We start from the raw sequence: 26,757 nt of genomic DNA on the forward strand, positions 1-26,757 counted from the left end.
TTCTCCTCCTTTCCACTGGGGTAAAAATGCCCCCGAGATGGAAGATTATAATTTCAGGAGACAGAAGGGGAATCGTCGAAGAGGGAGAAAGGAAAGTTACATAACTGGGCACAACCGCTCCGAATATTGCATCATCTCAGAGCAATCCATCTCCCATCGCTTCCTGCAAAGAGCCAAGCCAGTTTCCCCGACCGTTGCCATTTCTGTTACGCAACCGCGAAGCGCGCAAACTTCGGGAAACTTTCCTCTGCATTCCTCCCCCCGAAAGAAAATGAGGGTGGGGGGAGAGAGAGAGAAAGAGAGCGAGAGAAAGAAAGAGCAGCCCTTTCAGGAGCTGCTGAGATCCGCCGGGGGGCGCAGACAAAGGCATTCTCCTAATCCGTGCGAGAGATCTTCCCTGCGCGCGCACACTTTCCCCCCTCTTTTTGGAGCGTGCTTTTCCCCCTCTCCCCTGCGAGGAAATGGGCTCTCCCGATGTGCTCACATGATCACTGAGGCACTTTCGCTTTTCCATATATTGGAGGCGGGCGGAGTGACAGCTCTAGCCAGGGGGAGACCCGCCGTTTCCGTCGCGTGTGCGTCTCCGGCGCGCCCTCGGGGAGCCTGCGCTTTACGCACGGGGAGGTGTAATCCGAAGCCGCCGGTTTAAATAAAGCGCAGCCTTGCTGCCTTTTACCAAGGGAGAGGTTGCCAACGTCAGATCTCTTGCGCTGCTCTTTTCCGAGGAGATTTCTTCTTCCCTACGCAGAGGAAAGCGTTAACAGGAAGGAGGGAGAAAAGAGAGCAAAAATGATGAATGGGACGCTGGATAGCCTGTGCGACCACACACTGAATGAAGACGAAGGGACGTTCATGTTTACATCGGAATCCGTAGGGGAAGGACACCCAGGTAAGGATTTGGCGCAGGCGATTGCAGCTCGTTTTGAAAGGTTGCAAGGAGATCCTGTAGCATTTATTTTTTTAGCGCGCGGGGGCGGGGAGGCATACCGCGTGCGTGTGTCTATAAAGCACATTTAACGTATGTCCCCCTCACCCCCCAAAATCTGGGAACTGTAGTTCACGCCGAGCTACAGTTCTTAGCACCCGCAACAAACTACTATTCCCAGCGTTCTGTGGGGCGGAGGAAGTGCTTTAAACGTGCTTTAAATTGATGGCGTGCACGCAGACGAAGTTTTGGGCTTCTTTTCACCTGCTATTGACTCATGTGAGAGCTAAAAGCAGCCTCTCCGGGGATGCCATTGCAGACCCTGATTCATTCCCCAGGGGGCATAGCTTCGAAAACCACTGCTAGCCACTGCAGTTCTTTCTGTCTTGCGATTTGACCGTGCACCTTTCAGAACAATCCCATCAGGAATGTCCATGCCACAGCTTTGATAGCGCCAGATTTGGCACTGATGGACATGATCCAGCCAAAGTTACATGCTTCTAAAGGCTCGCTGGTGTTAATGGCACGCAGTGTATTCTGTGCAGTTTTCTAGGATGCAAATCCTGGCGAGTTCTGCCAAGCCTACTTCCAAGTAAAGGGACATAAGATTGCAGCCAGTTTGAAATCAATGGGATTTAAAATACTGAATGTCTGCGTCTGTTGCAGTGAGACTCCCAGAGAACAAGAGTTGGGTGTGCACACACTTTAAAAAAATTGTTAAGATAGTGTATTTTATTAGGCCGTTCCTCTTGGTTCGTGTGTACATATTTTGGAGTTATGCAGAAGAGCTCGTAAGCCAAATGATTCACCCTCCCAGTTAAAACTTCTGTGTAACTATTAAAAATAAATAGATCTGTATGTTCCTACACCGATAGAACTTGGTCTCTTTAGCTGGGGGCTGCATTAATCTGATATTTCAGTGGACCTTGTGGAATTCTCCCACATGCTTGCTATATCATTAAACTGTAAATCATTCCCCATAGCAGCTGGGCATGATGGCAGGACATATTATCTGGCCTCGTCCTCTCTCTACTCAAAGCGACCGGTTCCTCACACCTCTTTCTTAATTATTGTAAAAGCAAGGCAAATTGAAACTTTTTTTTTTAAAGAAAAGGGAATAGACATCATCTGTGCCAACATTCCAGCTCAAGTTTGTTTTATCTGGCAAGTCTGAGACTTGCGACGTGCTTGCAGCCGATGCAAACAGATAAATGATCTTTCGGACAAGGCCGGGGTATATGTGTGCATGCATGCGTGCGTATTAGAGCTGTTTGAGGTACTCAGAGGTGTATTTGGCACTGTATATCTTTCAGCATGATTCAGGCCTTTCCTTCTGATTATGTAACAGTCAGCAGAATTAAAACAAAACAGAAGAACTTGTTCAGTTATTAGCATTCAGTTGGATGGGGGAGAGGTCGCACCAGAGTTTGCACCCCCTCTCGATGCATTAACTGGATATCTTGTGCCAACTTCTTATCTGGCACGTAACAACCTCTGGCGACTGCGGGAGAATTCTGCCACTCCACAACATCGAGGAGACATTTTTTGTCCAGTTAATGGGGCTGCCAGCACCTTAGGCTTCCATCAGTTTTTTTCTTAAGTGGCAGTGATGCCAAGACGCTGGCTGATCCTGTTTCTTACATTATATTTATAGACACTAAGATTGACATTTGAACTTTTACGTTAAGGGAGGGGAACCTGTAGCCCTTCAGATCTTGGTAGACTACAGTTCCCCATCATCCCTGACTGCTGGCCATACTGACTAGAAAACTTGACAAAGGTTTCTGTGGTATCAGTGGTCTCAGATTTGTGAAGGTCCATTCACACATGTAAGTCAAAAAGTGATGACTATGAAATGTATGATAAGGGACACGGATGGCGCTGTGGGTTAAACCACAGAGCCTAGGACTTGCCGATCAGAAGGTCAGCGGTTCGAATCCCCGCAACGGGGTGAGCTCCCGTTGCTCGGTCCCTGCTCCTGCCAACCTAGCAGTTCAAAAGCACATCAAAGTGCAAGTAGATAAATAGGTACCGCTCCAGCGGAAAGGTAAATGGCATTTCCATGCACTGCTCTGGTTCACCAGAAGCGGCTTAGTCATGCTGGCCACATGACCCGGAAGCTACACGCCGGCTCCCTTGGCCAATAAAGCGAGATGAGCGCCGCAACCCCAGAGTCGGCCACAACTGGACCTATTCTTCTATTTGAAAGGCCAGGTTTTTGTTCCCTTTTGCCAGAGTGCACTGGTCTGTTTTGAGATCCAATTCCCTCTCTAGAATCCCCAAGCTGTCTTTCTCTGCTTAACGGTACGTCCAACCCTTGAACTCTCAAATTAAAGCATGTTTAGATAGGGAAGTTAAACATATGCCCAGTTCTCTCCCACTGAAATAAACAGGATTATTTAAAGTTTACAGCTTAGGCTGAGTTGTTTTTTTTAAAAAAGAAGAAGCTTTGTCTAGATTCGTGGAGGCTTCCAAGATTGTCAGTGGATCTTCTGATAACTGGAGTTCAATGGGATTATTTGGCCTTCTGGTCACAACCCCATTTCAGATCCTGAGTGATGTGTTCATGAAAGACTGTAATGCTCTAGGGAGAACATTGATGCTCCAGAAAGCCAAAGAAGGTATACTGTAATTTGGCTGTAAGAGTAGGTTTAGGACAGGGTTTCCCAAATCTGGGTCTCCAGCTGTTGCTGGACTACAACTCCCATCATCCCTAGCTAGCAGGACCAGTGGTTGGGGATGATGGGGATTGTAGTCCAACAACAGCTGGGTAACACTGGTTTGGGATATGCAAGAGCTACAAGTTTATTTGATATTTGTATGCTGCTTTTCCCAACAAGAAAGCTGAGCTCTGTGACTCACAACAATAACAAAGCATAAAAAGACGCAAACCACAGTTCCATCAATATAATCAAAATAACACAGTAGAGTTTGTTATCTGTCTGGTGTTCCCCACATACACTAATTCCCCTGTACAGTCTATGTGTCTGGATAGCCACAGTTTTGCAAGGTCCATGACTACCCTCCTTTAACCTGTCACACATGTCTCCTGTATCTGGACCAGCTTGTACACCTCAGAGGGCAGGATTTGGCCCTGGGGCCCCCTGTCACTGATCCGTGGTGTGTGTGTGAGTCAAGTAGAGTTGTGCAAAATCTACAGTATTTTCCTTAACGAGAAATGAGCAAACAGCAGTCAACAGAAGGAATGTGCAATTGTATATTTTTCCTCTAGTGGTTATCTGCCTTCCTTAAGGGGGGGGAGGGTTGATAGTGAGTGACCAGGTGAATGATGCAAACCAAAGACAGGCATCCCACTGGATAGTCCAGTTTCTCCTGGGTAAGACTGAAAAATGTCTACCACTTGCTTCTTCCAGATATATAAACTGACCCATTCTGCAAGCAAAACCGGATGAAAGTTCCTAGAAGTGAAGACATGCCTTTGTTGGGGGTGGGGAATACATTTAGGTCGTCTGTACAATTGGGGAACAATATTATATAGCGAAAAAGCGAAACTGGATGAAACAAACTGCAACCCAGCATAGCGTGAGCCACAATTAAGACTGCAGTTCTTAAATGCATGTCTGGGATTAAGTCCAACTGAACTCTGGGAGTTCTGAGAAGACATGCTTAGGAATGTGCTGTTAAATCCTCTTGATTAATTACTTGCTAAATTGTGGCCTAGTCTTTACATATCACTTTCCCCAGGCAAGTAAGTATGTTTTACCCACACTTGGGACCAGGGTACAGCTTCGTTATGCAAAATTTCACAGCTGTCAGATGAGGTAAATAATCACCCAGGTTTGGGGTTTTAGTTATTGCAACAGATTTCTGAGAAGTGCAGTGTCAACCTTGGAAGGCCCTTTTTGTAGCAGTGTAGCGCATGTGTCCCAGTGACGCAACATCAGAGAAAAGCACACAGCAAGTTTGGACAAACATGGCAGCTAGGACAAATGACTAGTCAGTGTCATCTCAGTTGGCTCTGACAATATCAGGTTGTCACATAAAAATATCGGCGCTGTTAATGTTTCAATGTAAACACACCGCCCCTCCTTCCAGAGTTTAACGTCTGTTTGAATTTCATCCGAAATATTCCAAGTTTCCTTCCTAATCTAGAACAAAAATACGATGCCATGCATTTCAGTCCATTTAACTGAAGCTGTAGAATAGTTTCCATGACAAATGTTATGAACCCCAAACTGATCAGTGTGAAATACAGTGGCAGAATCAGAAAACAGTTGCCGCAAACACACACTTAGAATAAGAATGTCTTTGCTAACCTCCCCTACGGTAGGAAAGGGAGAGAGATGCCAGGTGGGTTTCTATAGGGATGGACTTCCATTCTCTGGGGCCACCACCGAGAAGGTGGCGTCCCTTGTCCTGAAGGAGTTGTGTAAGGAGAAGAACAAAGAACAAGACCCTTTCTCATGATTTAAGGATGGAACAGTTCAACACAGTGGTTTTGTCTATTGTTGGGGATCCCAGGATTGCTTTTAAGGGGGGAGGGTCAAGTATTAAAGATGGATCTTTTGAAAAGGCACAGTTCTTAAGTATTACAAAATAGCAGAAAAACTCAAAGTTCTCTCAATCTCAACTCGGTCTCCCCCTCTCCATGCTATTGATCACCTTCTCTCTCCACACCTAAACTCTGTTCCCAAGATACAGCTATTACGGCACTGCAGGGTCCTGAAATTGCACCCCTCCCTGTCCATTATCAGTTAGCCTTGGTGATATCAGCGGGGTTTTTTGTGTTTGGTTTCTTTTGGCCATCCCTGGAGATGGGGTGGCTTGCCCTCCCAGCCAATCAGAGATTGGCCTCTAACCCCTCCTCCTCTTCCCCCACCCCACTTGGCAGCCATTCCAGAATCCCTGCCTACTGTGCAAACACTGGTTAATCATTAATCCTGTGAGGAAGTGGTACATGGCTTTGGGAAGTTCATTATCGCTGTGGACCCGTTTAGAAGTTGAAAGACTGAGCGTTCACGTCCACCCAAATAAAGCCTGATGCAATCATCACTCAAATCGCTTCTAGATTAAATGGGCCAATGTGATGGAAGGTCACTTAGACGTAAGGTTGCCAACTGGCCAGGAAGAACAACTGCAAAGCCAGCTTGGTGTGTTCCTGTGCCTTTAGCAGAGCTTAGGCATAACCCACACATGGACTTCTTCATGGCATGGAGCTGAACATGATCACCTCTTTAGCTGATGCAGATCTCGTTGCTGTTAAAGGCAAAGTTGACAGGGCCAGTTTGTAAGCTGACTACCCAAGTTGAACTCGGGCCGAGGAAAGCAGAGTTCAGAGCCAAATTGGGCTTTTTAAAATTAACATTAAAAGCAGCTGCTGGCGAATTGAAGGAGGATGTGGATATAGTCTAGCATCTTGTAGGGGGAGTGATTTTTAACCGGGAAAGGAATTTACTCCTCTCCCCATATCCCTTATCCTAGTCAGCCGTCCATTGCTGAATTCAAGAAGTTTTAAAAGGGAAGTAAAAGGGCTGAAGGTCTAATCACAGTTCCCCCGGATCCCAAGTGCTTTGGTCTTTAGCCACAAAGCACACTGGGTGCCCTCTGCTACATACGTCACTTTCTCCCTAATCTACTTGTAGGGATTTTAGGTTAAAATAGGGTTGTCCCCCACTATTTGGGGTGAGGACAGTCAGGATACTGGCATGAAAAGGAAGGAGAAGTATTTCAGATTTACCGTTGCGGGAAACATCTAAGGGTTCAAGCTGTAAGCAGCGCTTGCTTTGAACACTTCACATTAATATTACTCTTATTTTTAATTCTTATTAACTGTCCCTCAACAAAAGTTATCAGGGAACGGGACAACTGATAATAATACAAAGTAAAAACTTCGGCAATAAAACTACAAAATAACCACAATCATAATATGCACGGTGTATAATCCCAAAACAATACACAGTGTTTGTTTACCCTCATGCGCTGAATGGAACAGATGTTTTTTCCATAGATGATGAAAAATGATGTCAACAAGCATCAATAAGCATATATCCAACAGGAGGGAGCCATGATTGAGAAAGCCCCACCTCAAGTCGCCATGGCACATACTTTGGTTAAGGAAATACACTGCTAGTAGGGCCTTTTCCTTAGATATTGGAGCATGGCCGGCACATACCAGGAGGGGAACTTCACCATGCATACCTGAACAGCAAAAAGTACTAGCTGGACCGGCCAGAAGGCTCACGTGCATTACAAAAGCGTCCTCACCACACTGATGTTAACCAGACATGGGCACAAAATGTCTGAAAGGCTATGTAAAGTGCAGTCCTAAACCACGTCTGCTCAGAAACAACTCCTGTTTAATTCACTGGGGCCTCCTCCCAGATAAGCAGGGTTAAGATCGCAGCCTTTGTCTTTGTGTACAGAACTGATCCGAAAAACACACACAAAGAGTTTTAGCTGCACCACCAAGGACTTTGATGCCACTGACGGGGCAGAGAATCCTTGTACCTACCCCTCTGCCAGCTTGCCTGCCAGCCTGCTTGCCCACACACTGCTGAGTGTCTCTTTTCAACATGATCCAATCTGGCTTTTTTCTGATCCACATGGATTTGCTGTTATCAAAATATCAAATTCCGCTTCTGTTCCCCCCCCCCCCCGCCAGGCAAGTCTAGAGCTTCTTCTCCAGTGAAAGTTTACATCCTACCTTCTAGCCAGCTTCCTCTCCGGTCTCCTTAGCAGGTCTGTCGATTTTGTAGATCAGGCATGTCCAACAGGTTGATCGCGACCCACTGGTCGATTGTGGGGCGTTGCTGGTCAATCCTCTGGCTCCCTAAAAAAAAGTTGAACAATTCTGGTCCATCCTCCAATGACAATGGGTAGATCACTGCCAGTTTTTTTTATACTGTGAGTAGATCACAATCTCTTATGAGTTGGATGTGCATGTTGTAGATCATGTCATTTCTTCCAACCCGGACCCTGCAATCATCCTCTGAGGCCCTTCTTCATGTGTCTTCTCCATGAGAGGTCTGGAGGGCACCAACACGAGAATGGGCCTTTTCTGTGGCGGCTCCTCACTTCTGGAATGCTCTCCCCTGAGAGCCTCACCTGGCACCTTCATTACATATCTTTCAGTGCCAGGCAAAAACATTCTTCTTTTCCCTGGCCTTTGCCTCATTGAACAATCTATGGCCTTTTAAGGAAGGGATGCAGGTGGCGCTGTGGTCTAAACCACTAAGCCTAGGGCTTGCCGATCAGAAGGCTGGCGGTTCGAATCCCCACGATGGAGTGAGCTCCCTTTGTTCAGTCCCTGCTCCTGCCCACCTGGCAGTTCAAAAGCATGTCAAAGTGCAAGTAGATAAATAGGTGCCACTCTGGCGGGAAGGTAAACGGCGTTTCCATGCGCTGCTCTGGTTTTCCAGAAGCGGCTTAGTCATGCTGACCACATGACCTGGAAGCCGTCTGTGGACAAACTCCGGCTCCCTCAGACTATAGAGCGAGATGAGCGTGCAACCCCAGAGTGGTTCATGACTGGACTTAATGGTCAGGGGTCCCTTTACCTTTACCTTATGGCCTTTTAAACTGTGTGTGCGAGGAGAATGGTTTTTGTTTGTTACAATAGTATGTACAGTGGTACCTCGGTTTACGAACAGCCCTGTTTACGAACTATTCGGTTAATGAACTCCGCAAAACCAGAAGTAGTGTCCCAGTTTGTGAACTTTACCTCAGTCTTCAAGCAGAAACTGAATGGTGGAAGGGCACCGGCGGCGAAAGGCCTCATTAGGGAAAGCATGCCTCTGTTTAAGAATGGATTCAGTATAAGAACGGACTTCAGGAACGGATTAAGTTCATAAACCGAGGTACCACTGTATTCTTGTGTTTTTATATTGTAAACCACCCTGTGATCCTCAGATGAAGGGCAGTATAGAAATTTAATTAATTAACAACAATAATAAAAATATTAAAGAAGCATTGAGTTAGCCCAAGTTAAATCAGATATTGTCATGCTTGGAATTAATCAGTCCAGTATCAAGCAGCATGCTGGTACTGTGATCCAAGCTGGGATATCATGCAGTAAGTCTTCCCTGTTTCCAGCTATGAAGTCAGGATTCTGAGAAGTTGCTAGTCAGTTAATATTGGCCAACCCTCTCAAGTAACACCTTCTACAATATGTTGATGAATATCTGGTGTCCCAGGTTGGCAACAGGGCAGAAAGAGGAGGCACTTCTCTCTCTCTTTTTTTATCTATGTTTTTCAGGTTCATACATTTCACTAATTCGACAATCATTTTAACATTTCAAAGCTTGACTTCCTTTCCCCATCTTTCTGCGGTTCCTTAATTTTATTTTTAATATCTTCTGCATTTCCAGATTAATTTAATTGCTAATTTATTCATCTACTTTAAAGATATAAAACTGCAGGTTATTACAGTAATCCTGCCAATGTTCTTATCTGTTTACAAATTTTCTGCAAATATTCCATAAACCCTTTCCATTCTTTTATAAAAAGTTTGTTATCTTGATTTCTTATTCTTCCGGTATGTTTCACCATTTCTGCATATTCCATAAGCTTTTGTATCCATTCTTCCTTTGCTTGGACTTCTGCTTCTTTCCACTGTGGGGCAAGTAACATTCTTGCTGCTGTAGCATACATGAATAAGTTTCTATACAGTTTAGGTAGTTCTAATCCCCCCCAAAAAAGTGCTTCTGGGGTTTTTTGTGGGGTTTTTTTTAAACAAATGTTAGTCTAAATATCCTTTTCAATTCATTATATAGCATTACTGGGAAAGATGGGGCACTTCTTGAGCCTTTTTGACTAGCAGTTGTTTTAAGAAACTTTAAAGTCTTATATGTGTGAGGGTCTTGCTTTATACCAAGCCAGACCACTGGCAGAGGCTCTCCAGAGAACCAGGCAGAGGTCCTTCCTAGGCCTCCCTGGAGATTGAGCATGGGACCATTCGTATGTGCTGCACCGCTGATTTATGGGCCCTTCCCAGAGTCGAAAGACTGGTGTTGTTTAAGCCTTAAAAGCTGCACGTAGCCCAGCTGCAAGACAAATGTTCCACTCCCCAAGCTTGGCTGTCCACCACCACAATGGATGTCTTCCCATTTAGGGTCCAGGGAAATGGAGCAGAAGACCGGTTGGCCTCTGTTTCTGAGAGGCCAGAGGCCGGCTTTCTTGAGCCACATTTCCTTCTGCTTTGCTGGGCTGAGGTGCAACCTCAGAAACAGGTCCTTTAGGGTAAGTGAGCTCTGCCCCAAGAATGGGGAATCTGGCCCTCCAGATGTTCTTGGACTCCAACTGCCACCAGCCCCATGCAACATGACCCAACGGTCAGATAGATTGAGTCCAGCAACACCTGGAAGGCCAGAGGTTTCCCATCCCTGCTCACTTTACTCTTCCCCTGCATACTTCAGATGACTTCCCACTGTGAATTGGGAGGACTAGAGGATCTCAGTCTGGGGTGGTGGTGGTGGAATTCATTTGAGACTTGCTCTGCCGGCAGCTGTGGCCTTAGCAGTATCTGATCTTTGCAGGCACATTCCCTCTGTATCTTGTTTCATTTTTGTCTCGGCCGTGCTGGTCTGGTCACCGGTGGAACTGAATTCTACTCCGATCTGTCTTTGCTCCTTTAAAGCCTTAGAGCTGGGACAATCTCATGGGCAGGGTAGCTCGTCCCAATATTATGAAAAGACGCAAAATGAGAATTGGGTTGTTCACCATCTCTGTATGCTCTATAACAGACATATGATTAGTAGCTTTTGGGGGCAAATTGTAGCACACGGCTTGGCTTTTTAATGGATTCAATTTGTTGATTTTTTCTTAGGTGAGGGCAAGTGGCATGCATATGATAGAGCTATAAAATGCAGAGTATCTAAACAAAACTTTCCGCTTGTCAATCCCATGTGTCGAAAGTAGCGCATGTTTCTGGTTTCTTCTCTCAGTTGCCCAACTGATCTCTTTCAGATAAGATATGTGATCAGATCAGCGATGCCGTGCTTGATGCCCACCTGAGGCAAGATCCAAATGCCAAGGTTGCTTGTGGTAAGAGACTGTGTCTGAAATGATGGCTGCCCTGCACTTACCAGCCAAACATAATTGCCATAGGTAGTAGGTGGCGTGGGGAACCCATATATTGCAAGGACCACTAGCAGAAGTGTCAAAAGCAGTTTTGCGTAGCCCCTCCAAACTGTTTCCCAGATTGTATCTGTCTCCCTATTGTCCCAACAGAACTCAAGGGGTGCCTGCAAAATCCATACCCTGCATTCCATTCCTTGGTCACACCAGAGTGTGACAAAAATGGAACCCAGAAACTGGCAAAAATGCATATAAAAGTAGATCTCTACAAAGAAATATTTTGGGGTGGGGCCAGAGAATGAGGTTCCTCACACCCAATTTTGCTTTCATTTCTACCCCTATGACTTTAAGTTCTCACTCACTTTGGTTTTTGTTGTTTAAATTATGCCAATAAAGGCTGAAGATGAACAATGAGGTTCTCACTTGAGAAGCTTTCTCTACCCGCTTGGGTGGATAGAAAGCTTGGGGAGCATATCTGTTGCTTTGTTTTTTGCTGGGTGATACTGGTCTAATTACTATTGAATGAGTTGTACAGTGGTACCTTGGTTGTTGAACGCAATCCATTCTGGAAGACCGTTTGACTTCTGAAATGTTTGACAACCGAGGCGCAAAGGGCGGTTGGCAAAGTCAATGGAGAAAATGGAAAAACACGCAGCGGAAGCTGTTTGACTTCCGAGGCACGTTTGAAAATGAAAGCACTTGCTTCTGGGTTTTCGGCATCCAAAAACCAAAATGTTTGGCTTCTGAGATGCTCAAAAACCGAGGTACCACTGTATACCTATATACCTTCGGTCCCTGGAGCAATCTCATGAGAGGGGCAAGTCACTGCAGTATGATGAGCAGGCACAAAATGGGAAGTGAGTTATTCTCAGTGTGTATACAGCCGTACCTTGGTTCTCGAACGGAATCCGTTCCAGAAGTCGTTCGACTTCTGAAAATGTTGGAAAACCAAGGTGTGGCTTCTGATTGGCTGCAGGAGCTTCCTGCCCTCAATCAGAAGCCGCATTGGACGTTTGGCTTCCCAAAAATGTTTGCAAACCGGAACACTCACTTCTGGGTTTGCGGCGTTTGGGAGCCAAAATTTTCGAGTTTCAAGGTGTTCGTGAACCAAGGTACCACTGTATATACATGCTAGATAGTGATAGGTACCCAAGAGCAAATAAAATGCTTACTGTAAATGAATATTCGAGCCAACCTAACAGAGTTTCCCCCTTGTTTTTCCTTCCCCCGCAGAGAGTGTGTGCAAAACAGGGATGGTGCTGCTCTGCGGGGAGATCACATCCAGAGCGGTGGTGGATTACCAGCAGATCGTCCGAGACACAATTATGAACATAGGCTATGATGATTCAGCTAAAGGTTGGTGCTAAAACAATGGAATGATGCTGGGTCACTGCTTGGCCAAAAAGCTGTAGAACTAGTCCCTCTCTGCTTGCCTGCTTACCCAGGACAAGGAAGAGCCTGATGCAATTGGTGCTGTGGATTGCTTAGCTGCCACCAGGAGACAAGTTCCCAGCTCCTTTAATAAGGAACAGGAAAAACTATTTACTGGGAGGTTAAAGGTTATCTCAGGGTTGAAGTCGTGGGTGTCCTTTGCACTGGGCCACTTTGTAGCATTCCTGCTATTCATGGCATACTTGACTTCTTGAGCCCACAAAGTTGTCAGGCCTTAAACAGGCTTTAAGACTTTTTACTGAGGCCAAGATTATATTTTTACATCAACTCATGCAGTGCAATTCATCAGGAAGTGTGCTAGCTGGTGGCAGCTGGTAATATTATTCTCAATTTTTACCTGTTGCTTAAATATAGCTGATGTGGAGGATTGCCATAGTTCACTTGGAAGTGAGTTCCATGTGCGAAGTGTGGACGCTTAAAAGTTATTATGGAGGGGAGGGGGGGAAATAAATGCACAGTTGGCAGTTTTGGTGCCAACCACACATTTAGCATTGCATGTCATTTTGCCCATGGCTTGTTCCCAGTGCATCAGAATGCATTGCAGTCAATTTACGCATGCAAACAAAGCAAAGACGAAACAATGTAAATCTGAAATGAACAGGGCACCAATAGAGCAGCAAAGCCCAGAATACACAGGCACCTATAGGAAAGTAGACTTCCTTAAGCCAAAAAATGTAGACCTCTGTGTTTGTTTGTTTTTAGCATGGGTGTATGTTTGAACTAGTCATTACCTTGGATTGAGCTGGTAGGGTTCACACGCAGAAATTATTTATTGTAGTAATTCATTTAAACCACTAGCACCTCTGTTTTATATGGTCAGTTTGCTGCTTTGGTCACATGCAAGAGAGTAGCTTCTTAAGGAAACAAATCAGACTCCCACTGAAACTGAAGTGGGAAGGATGAAATATTGCATGAGTAAGGCATTCATTTATTTATTGCAGTTATTTCCCACCTTTTTCTCCAAGGAGCTCAGGGTGGCATACAAGGTTCTCCCTCTCCTCCTTTAATCCCCACAACAACTTTGTGGAGTAGATTAAGCTGAGAGGCAGCGACTGGACCAAGGTCACCCAGCGAGATTTGGAGTCATGGGAATTTAAACTGTGGTCTCCCAGATATCTGTCCGACACACTAACCACTAAACCACACTGGCTGGGATGGCTCAGTTGGTAGAGGATGAGACTCTTAATCTCAGGGTCGTGGGTTTGAATCCCACATTGGACAAAAGATTCCCTGCATTGCAGGGGGTTGGACTAAATGACACTTGGTGCTGGAGGAGACTCTTGAGAGTACCATGGACTGCAAGAAGATCAAACCTCTCCATTCTTAAGGAAATCTGCCCTGAGTGTTCACGGGAAGGACAAATCCTGAAGCTGAGGCTCCAATACTTTGGCCACCTCATGAGAAGAGAAGACTCCCTGGAAAAGACCCTGATGTTGGGAAAGATGGAGGGCACAAGGAGAAGGGGACGACAGAGGACGAGATGGTTGGACAGTGTTCTCGAAGCTACCAGCATGAGTTTGACCAAACTGCGGGAAGCAGTGGAAGACAGGAGTGCCTGGCATGCTCTGGTCCATGGGGTCACGAAGAGTCGGACACGACTAAACGACTAAACAACAACTCTTCAATTCTGTGATGAAGGGAGAGCTTGCTTCCCTGGGATGTTGGCTGCAATGTACAAGTCAGCAGCAGTATCCCTTACAGGGTGTGCGGGGAATGATGGGCCTCCCAGGCAGAAGATCTACTTGTGAGCATTCCCCACAAATGCAGCCAATCAGCTGCCTTGGAAAGGCTCCATTCCCCAAGCAGCTGGCCGGGGCATCTCTCTGCCCCACGAAGGGGTGCAGTAGTGTGGCTGGGGACACGGCTGAGTTTCAAGTGTCCAAAGGGGACGTGTTGCAGCCAGATCTTCTCTGGACTGAAGAACCCAGGCCTGTCAGCTCATCTGGCACGCTGGGTTCCTTACTCATGGACGACTCTGCTGTCCTTCTACATGCCAGGAACGAAGACGGTCAGTTTCCCATTCCTGGAAAAGAACGCATAGGCACACATTAAACCTTAGGAGCCCTGCACTTAGTAAAAGAACATTTATTCTAAGAGGAAAAATTATACCTTGTAGGGGGATGGCTTATGAGAAAGCAGCTAAGAAAAAGGGAGACTTGACCATTTGTTCCCCGGCTGGAGTTTCAGAACAAATTGGGGAGGGGGCTCCCCTTTTGTACTTCATAAAATATCCTTGCCGCACCCATTGGTATCATTTTTGAAACGCTGCTCTCTTTGGTCCCACTAATGAAGGGAAAGCAAGCTTCAGAGTTTTTAACAGCACTGTAGATCACTTTAATGATAAAAACACCCAACATTTTAATATATGAAGAGGGTTTCTGCAATCTGCATGGCTGCTCTCATGTAGTAGAACTTGCTCCTTAAGGATTAAATTATCTCTTATCCAGGGGATTTGTGATTGATTTCCCAAGTTGTTTTTTTTTAACTGATACCCAAAGAAGGCTGCTGTTTAGTTTTGAGCTGATGAGATGGGGAGAAGAAGCCGCCCTGTGATGTTGCTTCCAGTCAGTGCAGACTGTACTGAGCTAGACAGGACCAATGATGTGACTTAGTGTAAGACAGCATCCTACTGGTCAGTGTTAAGGGCCACCGCCGCAACTTCTGCTGCTCTTAATGAGTTGGCAGTTCCCCAAGGCTGAATTTTGGGGTGTGGTTCTTTTGCTTTTTGTTTAAAGCCAGGAGAGCCATTGTGGCGGTCCCATGAAATTTGTTGCAGAAATTTGGCCTCAATGTACTCTGCAAGAGCTAAATGAGATGTGGCGGGGGCATCGTATTTCTGCCCCACCCACAAGTAAAGTGGACCTTGGGGGCCTAAATCTTTTATAGCAACTTGGCTGTGCCGGTGAGAGGACAGAACTCTCTCTGCTGTCTTCCCTCACCTCTCTCCTAAAACCCTATTCTCCTGTATATGCTGTCTGCAGGACTACATAAAATGACTCTGATGTTTTTGATCCAGCTCAGTCCTAGAGAGCTCAAGGCATGGGACTTTGATGATTCTCCTTGGCTGGGTAATCCCCCAGTTAGCAAACCTATTAAACAACCTCTCTGCGTTTGGCAAACCTAGCTGATGGACTATGCCGAGATGGCAAAACTGACTGGAAAACTCAAAAACCAAGAGGATAAAAACTTTATAAAAGAATGAGGGAAATGTATAAGTTACTTAAAGGTAAAGGTAAAGGACCCCTGACCATTAGGTCCAGTCGTGAATGACTCTGGGGTTGTGGCGCTCATCTCGCTTTACTGGCTGAGGAAGCCGGTGTTTGTCCGCAGACAGCTTCTGGGTCATGTGGCCAGCATGACTAAGCCGCTTCCGGCAAACCAGAGCAGCACACGGAAACGCCCTTTACCTTCCCGCTGGAGTGGTACCTATTTATCTACTTGCACTTTGACGTGCTTTTGAACTGCTAGGTGGGCAGGAGCAGGGACCGAACAACGGGAACTCACCCCGTCGCGGGGATTCGAACCGCCAACCTTCTGATTGGCAAGCCCTAAGCTCTGTGGTTTAGACCACAGCGCCACCCGTGTCCCTTATAAGTTATTTTTAGGAGACCACTGTAAGCAGATGGAAACAAAAGCAGGGTTTTGATTTCACTTGTAGTGTAAAAATTACCATGGATAATATGGTTCGCTATAAAAATTGAATATGCAGTAGTAGATATTTAAAACGAGACCCCATGAAGGGGAAGGGGGGAAGTCCTGAGATTTGGAGATATTTTTTCTTATTCTTTGTTTATTTGTACTTTGTATTTGTAAAACCAATAAAAACTTTTTAAAAAAAGATGGAATGAAATATCACCATTTTTAACATTGCTCCTTCTGAGAATTCTTTAGTCTTCCCTTCCTGGAAGGCCACACCCTCCGTAGAACTAGAACCTGTCAGCCCTGCTGGGGAAGGATGTTTGCAACCTAGTAAAAACGTTCCCAGCGGTCTTGTGGGACATGGCTTCGAAGGACGGAAGAGAAAGGCAATTCACAGCTTCCATTTCTCCTCTGCAGGCTTTGACTACAAGACTTGTAACGTTCTTGTTGCATTGGAGCAACAGTCGCCCGATATTGCGCAGGGCGTGCATCTGCACAGGTCAGAAGAAGAGGTTGGCGCTGGGGACCAGGTAATCATTGCGAGAACATTAAAAAAATATTCCATCTTTATATTCGCCAGAAGTATTCATCTTGGTGAAAAGTGCCAGTAAGCAGCTGGGGGTTGATTTGCACCTTGCATTTCAGGATTCAGTCACCAGGATTATGAAAGCAATTATTGCAGGCATCAGCACATACAAGACTCAAGGCCAAGTCTGCCCCCACTTAATGCTACCACCTCTCAAGTCTGATGCAAGAATTAGGAGCACAGAACTGATGATGAAAGTATTGAGCTAGGGCTGGGAAGATGGAGGTCAGGTCCTCACTTAGCCACGAACGGTGGTTGATCATGTTGCCCGAGCAACAAACCTTGGCTAATACTGGCTAATTACTAATTATAACTAATAATTTCTAATTATAGTGGAATCTTGGTTCCTGAACGCCTCCGTTGTCGTATGTTTCGGTTCTCGAATGCCAAAAACCTGGAAGTAAATGCTTCTGTTTTCAAACGCTTTTAAGAACCCAAAAGTGCGATGCAGCTTCCGCTGAGTGCAAGAAACTCTTGCAACCAATGAGAAGCAGCTCCCCAGTTTTTGAACGTTTCGGATTATGATTATGACCACCGTAAGTCTCCAGTATTCACTCTCTCTCCTCACAAGGAAAGAGAACATGTAGATTTCTTTCTCAGGACTCCCTACCACTTGAGGGAATACAAAATAGCATTTATAAAAATGAAACACTAAAGGGAGGAGCTGTATCAAGGAGGAAAAAGGAAGCTGATTCTAGAATGAAAAAGGAGAAAGAATCTTGTGAAGCGAATTCTTAAAATGCTAATACATGAAAAGTAGTCCTTGTTGTTGTCTTCTTTTTGCTGATGGAAAATAATGGCTCCTTTCCCACTGCAGGGCCTAATGTTTGGCTATGCCACCGACGAAACAGAAGAATGTATGCCCCTGACCATCATGCTTGCTCACAAACTGAATGCCAAAATGGCTGAGCTGAGGCGCAACGGGGTCCTCCCTTGGCTTAGGCCGGACTCCAAAACCCAGGTACTTTCGTGGGTTTAGCCCAGATTATTTCTCTTCTGCTCATAGGGCCTATCCATTTGACCATTCTTTGGCGTCAGGAGGCCTGTGCATGTTACGTTTTTGGAAGTGATTCTTGCTCTTCTGTGAGAACCATGGGTTGGAGGAACGCGAGATCTGTAAATGTAATGAAGTTCCCTCCTTTACCCAGCAAACTTCTCTAAAAGCCTCTCTGGAGGACTTGGGGACCCTCTTAAATGGTATGGGCTGGGCTATGGGGGTGCTGCTGTGGGAAGAGGATGTGGCCCCCCAATGGGCAGAGACCCCTTGGTGCAAGCAGAGTTGTCCATTTTTTTTGTAGGGAAGCCACTCAAAGTCGGGCCAAGCCCCAAATGGGGGCACAGTTGTTGTTTTGGGGTTGGTTTGCCAGTTTTGGGGTGTGCGTTTTCTCTCGCCACCACCCTACAGTTCACAACTGCTTCCTTCGTTCCCAGATCACAGTTCAGTACGTCCAGAAAGATGGCGTCGTCATCCCAGTGCGTGTCCATACCATTGTCATCTCGGTGCAGCACGACGAGAGCATCTCGCTGGATGCCATGCGCAAGGCCCTCCAGGAGCATGTCATCAAGGCTGTGGTTCCACCCAGATACTTAGATGACAATACGGTCTACCATCTTCAGCCCAGTGGCCGGTTTGTTATTGGAGGACCGCAGGTAAGCATGTGTTCACTGATATGTGGGTAAATATGAGGAAATCTATTATTGCTCCTCTTAGGTTCTCCTGAAACACATATTTATGTTATGACTGGTACTTCCCCCCCCAAATCAGATCTGGAGGCATACCCTCAAAAGGTACAGGTCCCAAAGAAAACAAATAAAAAATTCCCTCCATCACAGCGGTTTTCAAGCTTTATCATTTCAGGGTACCATTTCACATTATCTTAGCCATTGAGGAAAAACTTGCATGTCTGCCATGGGACCCTTGTGTGTTGCGGAGAATTCTGAGGGTGCTTTTAAGGATACATATACAGTGTAAACTTGCAATTATTTTATATCATTTATTTTCACGTATATTTACTTAGGGCTACACATAGTTCCTCCTGCCAACCTAGCAGTTCGAAAGCACGTCAAAGTGCAAGTAGATAAATAGGTACCGCTCCGACGGGATGGTAAATGGCGTTTCCGTGTGCTGCTCTGGTTCGCCAGAAGCGGCTTAGTCATGCTGGCCACATGACCCGGAAGCTGTACGCCGACTCCCTCAGCCAGTAAAGCAAGATGACCAGTCGGTCACGACTGGACCTAATGGTCAGGGGTCCCTTTACCTTTACACATAGTTCACCGTAGTAGGCAGGATCTTAAGTCCTAAGATGAAGTGTTTCTCAAACTTGGGTTCCCCTGCTGCTGTTGAACTACAACTCCCATCATCCCTAGCTAGCAGGACCAGTGGTCAAGGATGATGGGAATTGTTGTCCAACAACAGCTGGGGACCCGAGTTTGAGAAACACAGGGCTAAAGAGAGGAAATATGTGGCAGTTTTCTGGGGCATCTTCTTCTGAGACCTCTTGATAGGTTGTTGTTGTTGTTATCCATTTTGTAGCATTTTCCGCCTTTCCATCTCATTAAGATTTAGAAGTGATGCTTGCCATTGCAATATTGCAGGGGGACGCTGGAGTTACTGGACGGAAGATCATTGTGGATACTTACGGCGGATGGGGAGCCCATGGGGGTGGGGCTTTTTCGGGCAAAGACTACACAAAGGTGGATCGGTCGGCAGCATACGCAGCCCGGTGGGTTGCCAAATCCTTGGTGAAAGCTGGGCTTTGCCGCCGTGTCTTGGTCCAGGTAAGTTCTGGTTTTGTCCTCTTCCGCCCTTTTCTCACCTAGCAGCTGTCAACGGAAATGAAGCGTTGTGGCAGATTCGTGGCTGCCTGCTGCTGAAGCCATCAAGCCCACATTTCCTCCTTCTCCTCCTCCTCCTCCATTCCTCCTGCTGCAGGGTCTGAAGTACAAACTGCACCGCATCACGGCTAAATGTTACCAGGCAGAGAGCGGAAGCAAAGTGTGTGGCTGTTGTTTCTGGGGGTAGTTGTAGCCCTGCAACAGCTACTTCCTGCTTGAGAGACGTGGCTTCCTGTGGGGAACTGCTATATTAAGGATATCATTGAGGCAGTTGTATCCGATAGGTTCAGTATATAAGAAGCGGCTGTATACAGAGGCAGGTCGGTAGCCCCTCTAGCCCTCTACTTACCTGAATTCCTTTTCTTAGCTGAATTCTTTTAAGCATAGAGATTGTAACAGTTATCTTAGCAGTCTTTGAAACAATTCTATAGGGAAGTTCAGTACTGCATTCTTGAGGTTCAGCTCCCCTCCAATTTGGGTTTCCAGCTGTTGCTGGACTACAATTCCCATCATCCCTAGCTAGCAGGACCAGTGCTCAAGGATGATGGGAGTTGTAGTCCAACAATAGCCAGGGACCCAGGTTGGAGAAATGCCATTTAGAGTCTGGACTTAATGGAACGTGGGAAGTTGCCTTACACCAAGTCAAGCAATTAGTCTGTCTAGCTTAGTAGCATCTACACTGATTGGCAGTGGCTTTCCAGGAATTTCAGGTAGGAATCTTCCCCAGCCTTACCTAGAGATGCTGGTGATTGAACCCAGGAGCCTCTGCCTGTTTAGCAGATGCTCTGCTGTTGACTTGTAGCCTTTCTTCCAGTGCCCTTAGGGTGGGCTTGCTCTGGGCTTAAAGCTCTCATAGGCAATCCATTCATCAGATGGCAATGTGTAGTGTGGTTCACTGCTCTACAGTGTGGTCCTGCGGTACTGCTGCTTTTAAAACCAGACGCATGCGCCCTGCGCACCAGTGTTTCTCAAACATGGCTCCTCGGCTGTTGTTGTTTTACTACAGCAGCTCCCATTATCCTTAGCTAGCAGGACCGGTGGTCTGGGATGATGGGGGCTGTAGTCCATCGACAGTTGGGGCCCAGCAGCTGGGAAACACTGCTCTACACAACTGATGCAGTTTTATATTTTATATGTGTAAGTCTGTCACCGCCTCATGTTGTTGTGCCTTTGCAAGAATGGATTTCTCCAAACAAGTCTTTGCCCATTGCTTCAGTCAACAATTGCCACATACACACAGAGAGGTCTAATTGTTGTTTCTTTTCATCTATAGGTTGCGTATGCCATTGGCGTGGCTGAGCCACTCTCCATCTCGCTGTTCACGTATGGTACCTCCACAAAGCCCGAACAAGAGCTGCTAAACATCGTACACCAGAATTTCGACCTCCGGCCAGGCGCTATCGTGAAGTAAGCACTTTTACAAGGGGCTTTCCCTGTTGAAGGAACAAATTTACTGCAGTGCCCCCGCCACACTGAAGATATAAAGCAACCAGAAGTACTGACTACTGAATTTCAAACGCCAAGAAAACAAAATAGCAAATGCACTTTCTCAGGTGTATCAGCTTTCTCCACTCTGGTTGCTTCCAACTAAATCCTGTTCCAGGATAGTGCAATATTCCAGTAGGGATCTAGTTCTCCTTATTTATGAGGGTTCAGCTGCTGCTCTTAATGGGCTCAGAGTTGCACACCCAAAGAACAGCAGCAAGACAACAAATGAGTTATGCAGTCCAAGGCAGTATCATAGCATTTTAAGCAGTCATGGCTTCTCCAAAGCACCTTGGTAACTGTAGTTTGCTAAGGATGCTGAGAGTTGTTATTTGCAGCGCTACAATTCCCAGAGTTCCCTGGGAGCAGGGCTTGACTGTCAAACCACGCTGAGAATTTTTTATTTTATTTATATATGGCCATCATCACAAGATCTCAGGGCGGTTCAAGGGATGAACTGTAGTTCTGGGAGGAGAACAGGGGTCTCCTTACAACTCAGAGCACCCTGAACAAACTACAGTTCCCAAGATTCCTTGGGGGAAGCCGTGGCTGTTTAAAGTGGTATGATACCTGCTTTAAATGTATGATGCAAATGGGACCTTATATTTGCTGCCTGGGAAGGCTCTAGCTCCGTGTTTCCCAAACTTGGGTCTCTAGCTGTTTGTGGACTATAATTCCCATCATCCCTGACCACTGGTCCTGCTAGCTAGGGATGATGGGAGTTGTAGTCCAAAAACAGCTGGACACCCAAGTTTGGGAAGCACTGCTCTAGGCTCTTCCTTTGCTGAAAGGTTTGCTGTGGGCTGTGCAGTTCTTCCAGCCAGGGAAGGGAGACCTGGCTTCAGATGTTAGAGAATCCCAGTATTGCCATCGCTGACTGGCAGGGCTTTTAGGTGCTTCGGGCAGGAGTCCTTCTCATCCCTAGATGGAGATGCAGGGGATTGAACAGGAGGTATGTTGTCTACCACTCAGCTACTGTCATAAACTGGCTGGATGTAGAGGAGTGAAGGTAGGCACCATCTGTGGAGCCCTCAAGGGAAGAAGGCTCAGAGTCCAGGGACTGGTGATGGGTGGTCAGAGGGAGAAGACTGGGAGGAGAAGGAGGTGTCAGAAGCTGAAGAGGTAACAGGGCTTAGTGCACTGAGTCTGGCTGGTGAAGAGGCATGGATGTCTCCCCCTCCTGCTGTGACAAGCTCCCCTCCCTGCTGGTCTCCCAGGACCAGGAGGGGTGTGAAGCGGGAGGAGCCAAGGCAGGCATGCCAGCAGTGTCTCAGATTGCTTGGGGAAAGAACAGAAGGCAGGGACCTTCAGTCTCAGCAGCTGCTTCACAGGGGCGAGGCTTACCAGAGATGAGTTGCTGTGCTCATTAGGCCTGGACACTCCTGTGCAGATCCTGGTTTTTCTAGACTTAACTTACTTTGTGTGATTTGCTGCTGGCCCACTCCTGTCAGCTACGGCTCCTCTTTAAAGAGGCCCAGTTCCTTCAAAAAAGCCAAAATGGGCCATGAAGTGAATGACACTAGGTGTATCTAGGATACATCACAGAAAGTAAACAGATGCTAATGTAACCAGAGAGAAAGGGGGGGGGGACCTCTGTGTGTGTGTGTGTGTGTGTGTGTGTGTGTGTGTGAACGGGCACACACAAATTCACACCATATCCATGGCAGCTGCTCTGCCCAACACATATGTGGCCCGTAGTTCACTAAATAGGCATCCTAGGCTTTTAAAACAGTTGTTCTTTGCAGCTGCTATTACCAACACGCGTCTCTGGTATTTTGGGCAGCCTCTGTTCCATGCGGGAAAAATTAGCGCGCCCGTTATCCAGCTGTACTTAATGACTTCTTCTTTCTCTCTTTGAATAAACCAGGGATCTGGATTTGAAGAAGCCCATCTATCAGAGGACCGCCTGTTACGGCCACTTTGGGAGGAGCGAATTCTCTTGGGAAGTACCTAAGAAACTGGCCTTTTAACAATCACGGTCCCAACCCCTGAGCTTAAGGGGAGAGGACTCTATTATGAAAGGTGCTTCCACTGACCATCCTCGAAAATAGAAAAAAGTTGTTTTCATGGAAATCGACGCTGTTTGTACTCTCGACATCTCACCACACGCACATACAAAAGATGTTTCCTATTGCTGCTATTTTTGTTTCGTTCCACTTAGAAAAGGCACAACATAGGACTTCGACCCACAATCAAAACGATGGAATACCAACCTTCAGCCCAACTTCTCTCCGTTCTTCTGTTCAAATGGGAAGAAAAGATTCCCTCAGGTTCCATAAGCTTCCTTACTACAACTGGACAATTAGAAATTATGGGGTCTAATTTCCTTTCTGCAAATATTTGGTACTGCAAATATTCCCTGGACTCTTGGTGTGGAAGAGGATTTTGGGGCCTATATTCGACACATATTACCCAAAAGGGTTCTGTCAGCTTTTCTTTCATGTATCTGCTATTCTCTTTCTTTTTCTTCTTTGTTTTTAAAAAAGGAAACTCTTTTCTCTTTTATAACAGCCTTGTGACAAAACATTTTAGATGGGTACATGGCCAATGCTGTTTATCTATGAGCTTACATATTGGTAAAGTTGCCTCAGCCCATTCTAGGCAGGGCTGTTTTATATGCAAAATGTTAGACTGTTGCTTACAAGCCCCACGCCTCACCCCATTGGCTGAGCTGCTGTGATTTCAGGGAATGCTTTAGCAGGTCAGGGGAGGAACATTTGGCTAAGATGGGATGCAAAAGCCAAGCGGGAAGGAGTTCCAGATGGAAGACAGCTGACTAAAATAAGGAATACTAGGTCAGCAAGCCTTTTTCAAAAACTCTCCAACTGCTAGAAGGATGTTATGAGGATGAAAGCAAGCCTTTAGCAGCAAGAGAGTACCCTAGACCAAAAAGGAACTTCCACTGTGTGGAAAGGTGTAAATGAAGACAAGAGTCGTTGGCCAGGCAGTATAGATTTGGGATCCTCTTCAGGCAGAAAAATGTCTAGCACTGAATGGAAGATGGAGTAAGACCTCAGTTGAGGAAGTGCAACAGATAAGCAAGAATGCTTTGGGTTTTAGAAAGCTACGTATCGAGTGAGGTGGGCGGGCAAGTGGTGGGGCTGAATTTAGCATTGATAAGAACCAATCATCCAGGCTGGATGCCCATAGTTTTGCCTTTCATGGTGCCATTGAAAGAAGGAGGGTCAGAAGTGCAGTCCCCCCTCCCCCCCGCATCTCAGCGTTATCCAATTGTACTAGAATAGCCTTCTGTCCGGATTCTTGACGGAACAGCAGCCCTCTCTGGAATGGGATCTGGCACCTCATGCATCAGCAGTTCAGGATCTTAATCTCAGTATTTCACTGTGTAAAGCATCATGTACACTGATGGTGCTATATAAAATTAATTATAACTGTAATTTAATAATAATTAATGGCTGGCACTTAACCCGATCTCAGCATCCTCATGTGCACAGTTTTCTAGAAATGCTGTTTTTGTCAACATTGGAAAAACTTGATATCCTATCTGTGCCTTTGTACAGGCCTCTCTTTACATCCAATTTGAGTTGTTCTTCCCCCCAATATATACACTTTCCCTCTCCCAAGCAATAGCCGCAACAATTTGTATGTCAAAATGAAAGGCATTAAAGCGTTCTGCCCCTTACCACTGTAGGCTTGAAGAACATTTGAGCGCAATAACAGACACTGGGTCATCATAGTTTGGATACGAAACAGGCAGATGGACTTAATCCTAATTTTTTCAAAGTGTTTTGAGAAGTTCTGAGGAGAAACTGCAACCCCAGTGTGGAGGCAATGGTTGAGACACCCACTAGATGGCATTGTAACCTATATTAGATGCATCACATTCTGCAGAACAACCCAGTTCAATGGTGGATTGTTTCCTCTTCATAATTGGCAATGTTAAGAAACACCAGCAGCTTAAAATGACAACAAGGCAGCACGTTTTGCAAAAGGCGGATTCTTTAGTCTGTCAGCAATAGCAGAATAATGAGCCTTAAGTAGAACGCTGCTTTTAAAGAAAAGATAGAGGTTTTCCAGCTGAGGTAAATTTATCACCATGCGCCTCACTATTTTTCACACACCTCAACTGGCAGAAATTGCTATTCTTTCCTAGAAGAAGGAAAAGCTTTAGTTTTCAGATCTGGCAACAAGATTTTGGAAAGCTTATTATTCGGGCCCCACAGGGCAACCCTCTTGTCAACAGAGAAAGAGGAAAGCACGCCTTCAGGCTGCAGCTTGAAATTGGTTTCATTGTGATCTCTTCTCCTGGGGGAAATGTACTTTAGACTACGAAGGAGCAAGCAATCTCTTAAACAAAACTGTCGGCACCCTCAGCAAGGCTTCTTGGAGGTGGGAGTTGAGGAAGCTGCCATGGCAATTATACAAACAAAAGCAGTTTTGGCCCAACCAACTCTCCACACCTCGGTTCTGTGCTCCTTTAGCCATCATCGCATGTCTCCACAAAGAATTGTAGTTTAGTTGAACCTAGGAAGCCGCCCCTTACAGTCAGGTGTTTGGTTCACTTAGCTCAGTACTGGGAATACTCCATTGCAAATCCCTAGTCCCTTCTTCCCACCCACAAAGCCAATTTCCCGGTTCCCTAGAAGACAGTCTTAAGACTGCTATCCTCAGCCCACTTACCTGGGAGCAAACTCCCCAAACACAGTGGGACTTTTGAGTAAACATTTGTGGGACTACAACCCTGCTCACAGTATAAACCATTGTTTTCAGCAAGGTGTGCTTCTGAGTAGATAGGCCTTGCATTGCATTGCAGACTTGCAGTGTGGATACGGTCCTCAAGATTCATTCTAGGAGGCTAGTGCTTGCCAACGCGTTTAAGAAGAGTTTGGATTTGATATCCCGCTTTATCATTACCTGAAGGAGTCTCAAAGCGGCTAACATTCTCCTTTCCCTTCCTCCCCGACAGCAAACACTCTGTGAGATGAGTGGGGCTGAGAGACTTCAGAGAAGTGTGACTAGCCCAAGGTCACCCAGCAGCTGCATGTGGAAGAGCAGAGAGGCGAACCCGGTTCCCCAGATTACGAGTCTATCGCTCTTAACCACTAAACCACACTGGCTCTCTATTTAAGACACATTTTTCTTTCATTTCCGCATATTTCCTTTCCAGCCACTTGGTGATCCAAATATAATCTTCCCTATACCCACGAGGATCGTCCTCGGGGAGAAAGCAAAACAAATGTTGAATTTGCAGAAGTGTTTGTACTTAATGCCTCTTCTGTGTTTTATGCAATGTGCTGAATGCAAGGGGATCAAGGAAGGGGGTGGTAAGAGAAAGAACTCAGGAGGAAATATCAAATAGCCGCTTTCCAGAACTGTGAAGTATCTTGATTCTGCCAAAGCTCAGCAACTCAAAAAACACTGCAAACGTTTAGGCAGAATCTTGCTAGCATCACTGCTTGGTTTAAGAAATTATCACCTTGTTTTAAGAAAGTATCGTCACTTCCCTTTGCAAACTGCAGAGGGAGCTTGTGCCTTTCAAAAAGAGGGAGAAGAATAAAAGTCCTCTTAACTCCTCTACATATATTCTTTTGGTTCCCCCCACCCAAAGCTTCTACCCGCTCTGCGCATACTCCATTCATAGAAGTCCCTGCTACCAGCCATGAGAGCTAAATAGAACACCTATGGTCACAGGCAGTATATCTTTGAATGCTGGTTGATGGGGACACCCAAGGAATCTGTTAATCTCATGCCCTACTTTGAAGCTTTGCAGAGGCACTTGGTTGAGCACAATTGGAAACCAAATGCTCTGAGAGACACGTGACTTGCCCAAAGGTAAATA

General features: G+C 46.0%; 1 protein-coding gene and 1 long non-coding RNA gene across 2 annotated transcripts; one reads left to right on the forward strand and one right to left on the reverse strand.

Annotated features, from left to right (window-relative positions):
- Nucleotides 1–517: 517 nt before the first annotated feature.
- On the forward strand, nt 518–26,495 carry MAT1A (methionine adenosyltransferase 1A). The gene is made up of 9 exons (XM_081005879.1): nt 518–889; nt 10,850–10,927; nt 12,194–12,316; nt 16,469–16,581; nt 17,455–17,598; nt 18,069–18,287; nt 19,233–19,415; nt 20,746–20,879; nt 22,825–26,495. Exons 1-9 carry the CDS (start codon nt 790–792, stop codon nt 22,925–22,927), a joined length of 1,197 nt encoding a protein of 398 aa, XP_080862005.1. The 5' UTR covers nt 518–789; the 3' UTR covers nt 22,928–26,495.
- On the reverse strand, nt 13,329–16,462 carry LOC308477376. The gene is made up of 2 exons (XR_013986520.1): nt 15,410–16,462; nt 13,329–15,283 (listed from the first exon to the last, which is right to left on the reverse strand). It is a non-coding gene; the product is annotated as an uncharacterized lncRNA (long non-coding RNA).
- Nucleotides 26,496–26,757: the final 262 nt, after the last annotated feature.

Source organism: Podarcis pityusensis (genome assembly GCF_964106645.2).
Source record: "Podarcis pityusensis genome assembly, chromosome: 5".
Classification (NCBI taxonomy): Eukaryota; Metazoa; Chordata; class Lepidosauria; order Squamata; family Lacertidae; genus Podarcis; species Podarcis pityusensis.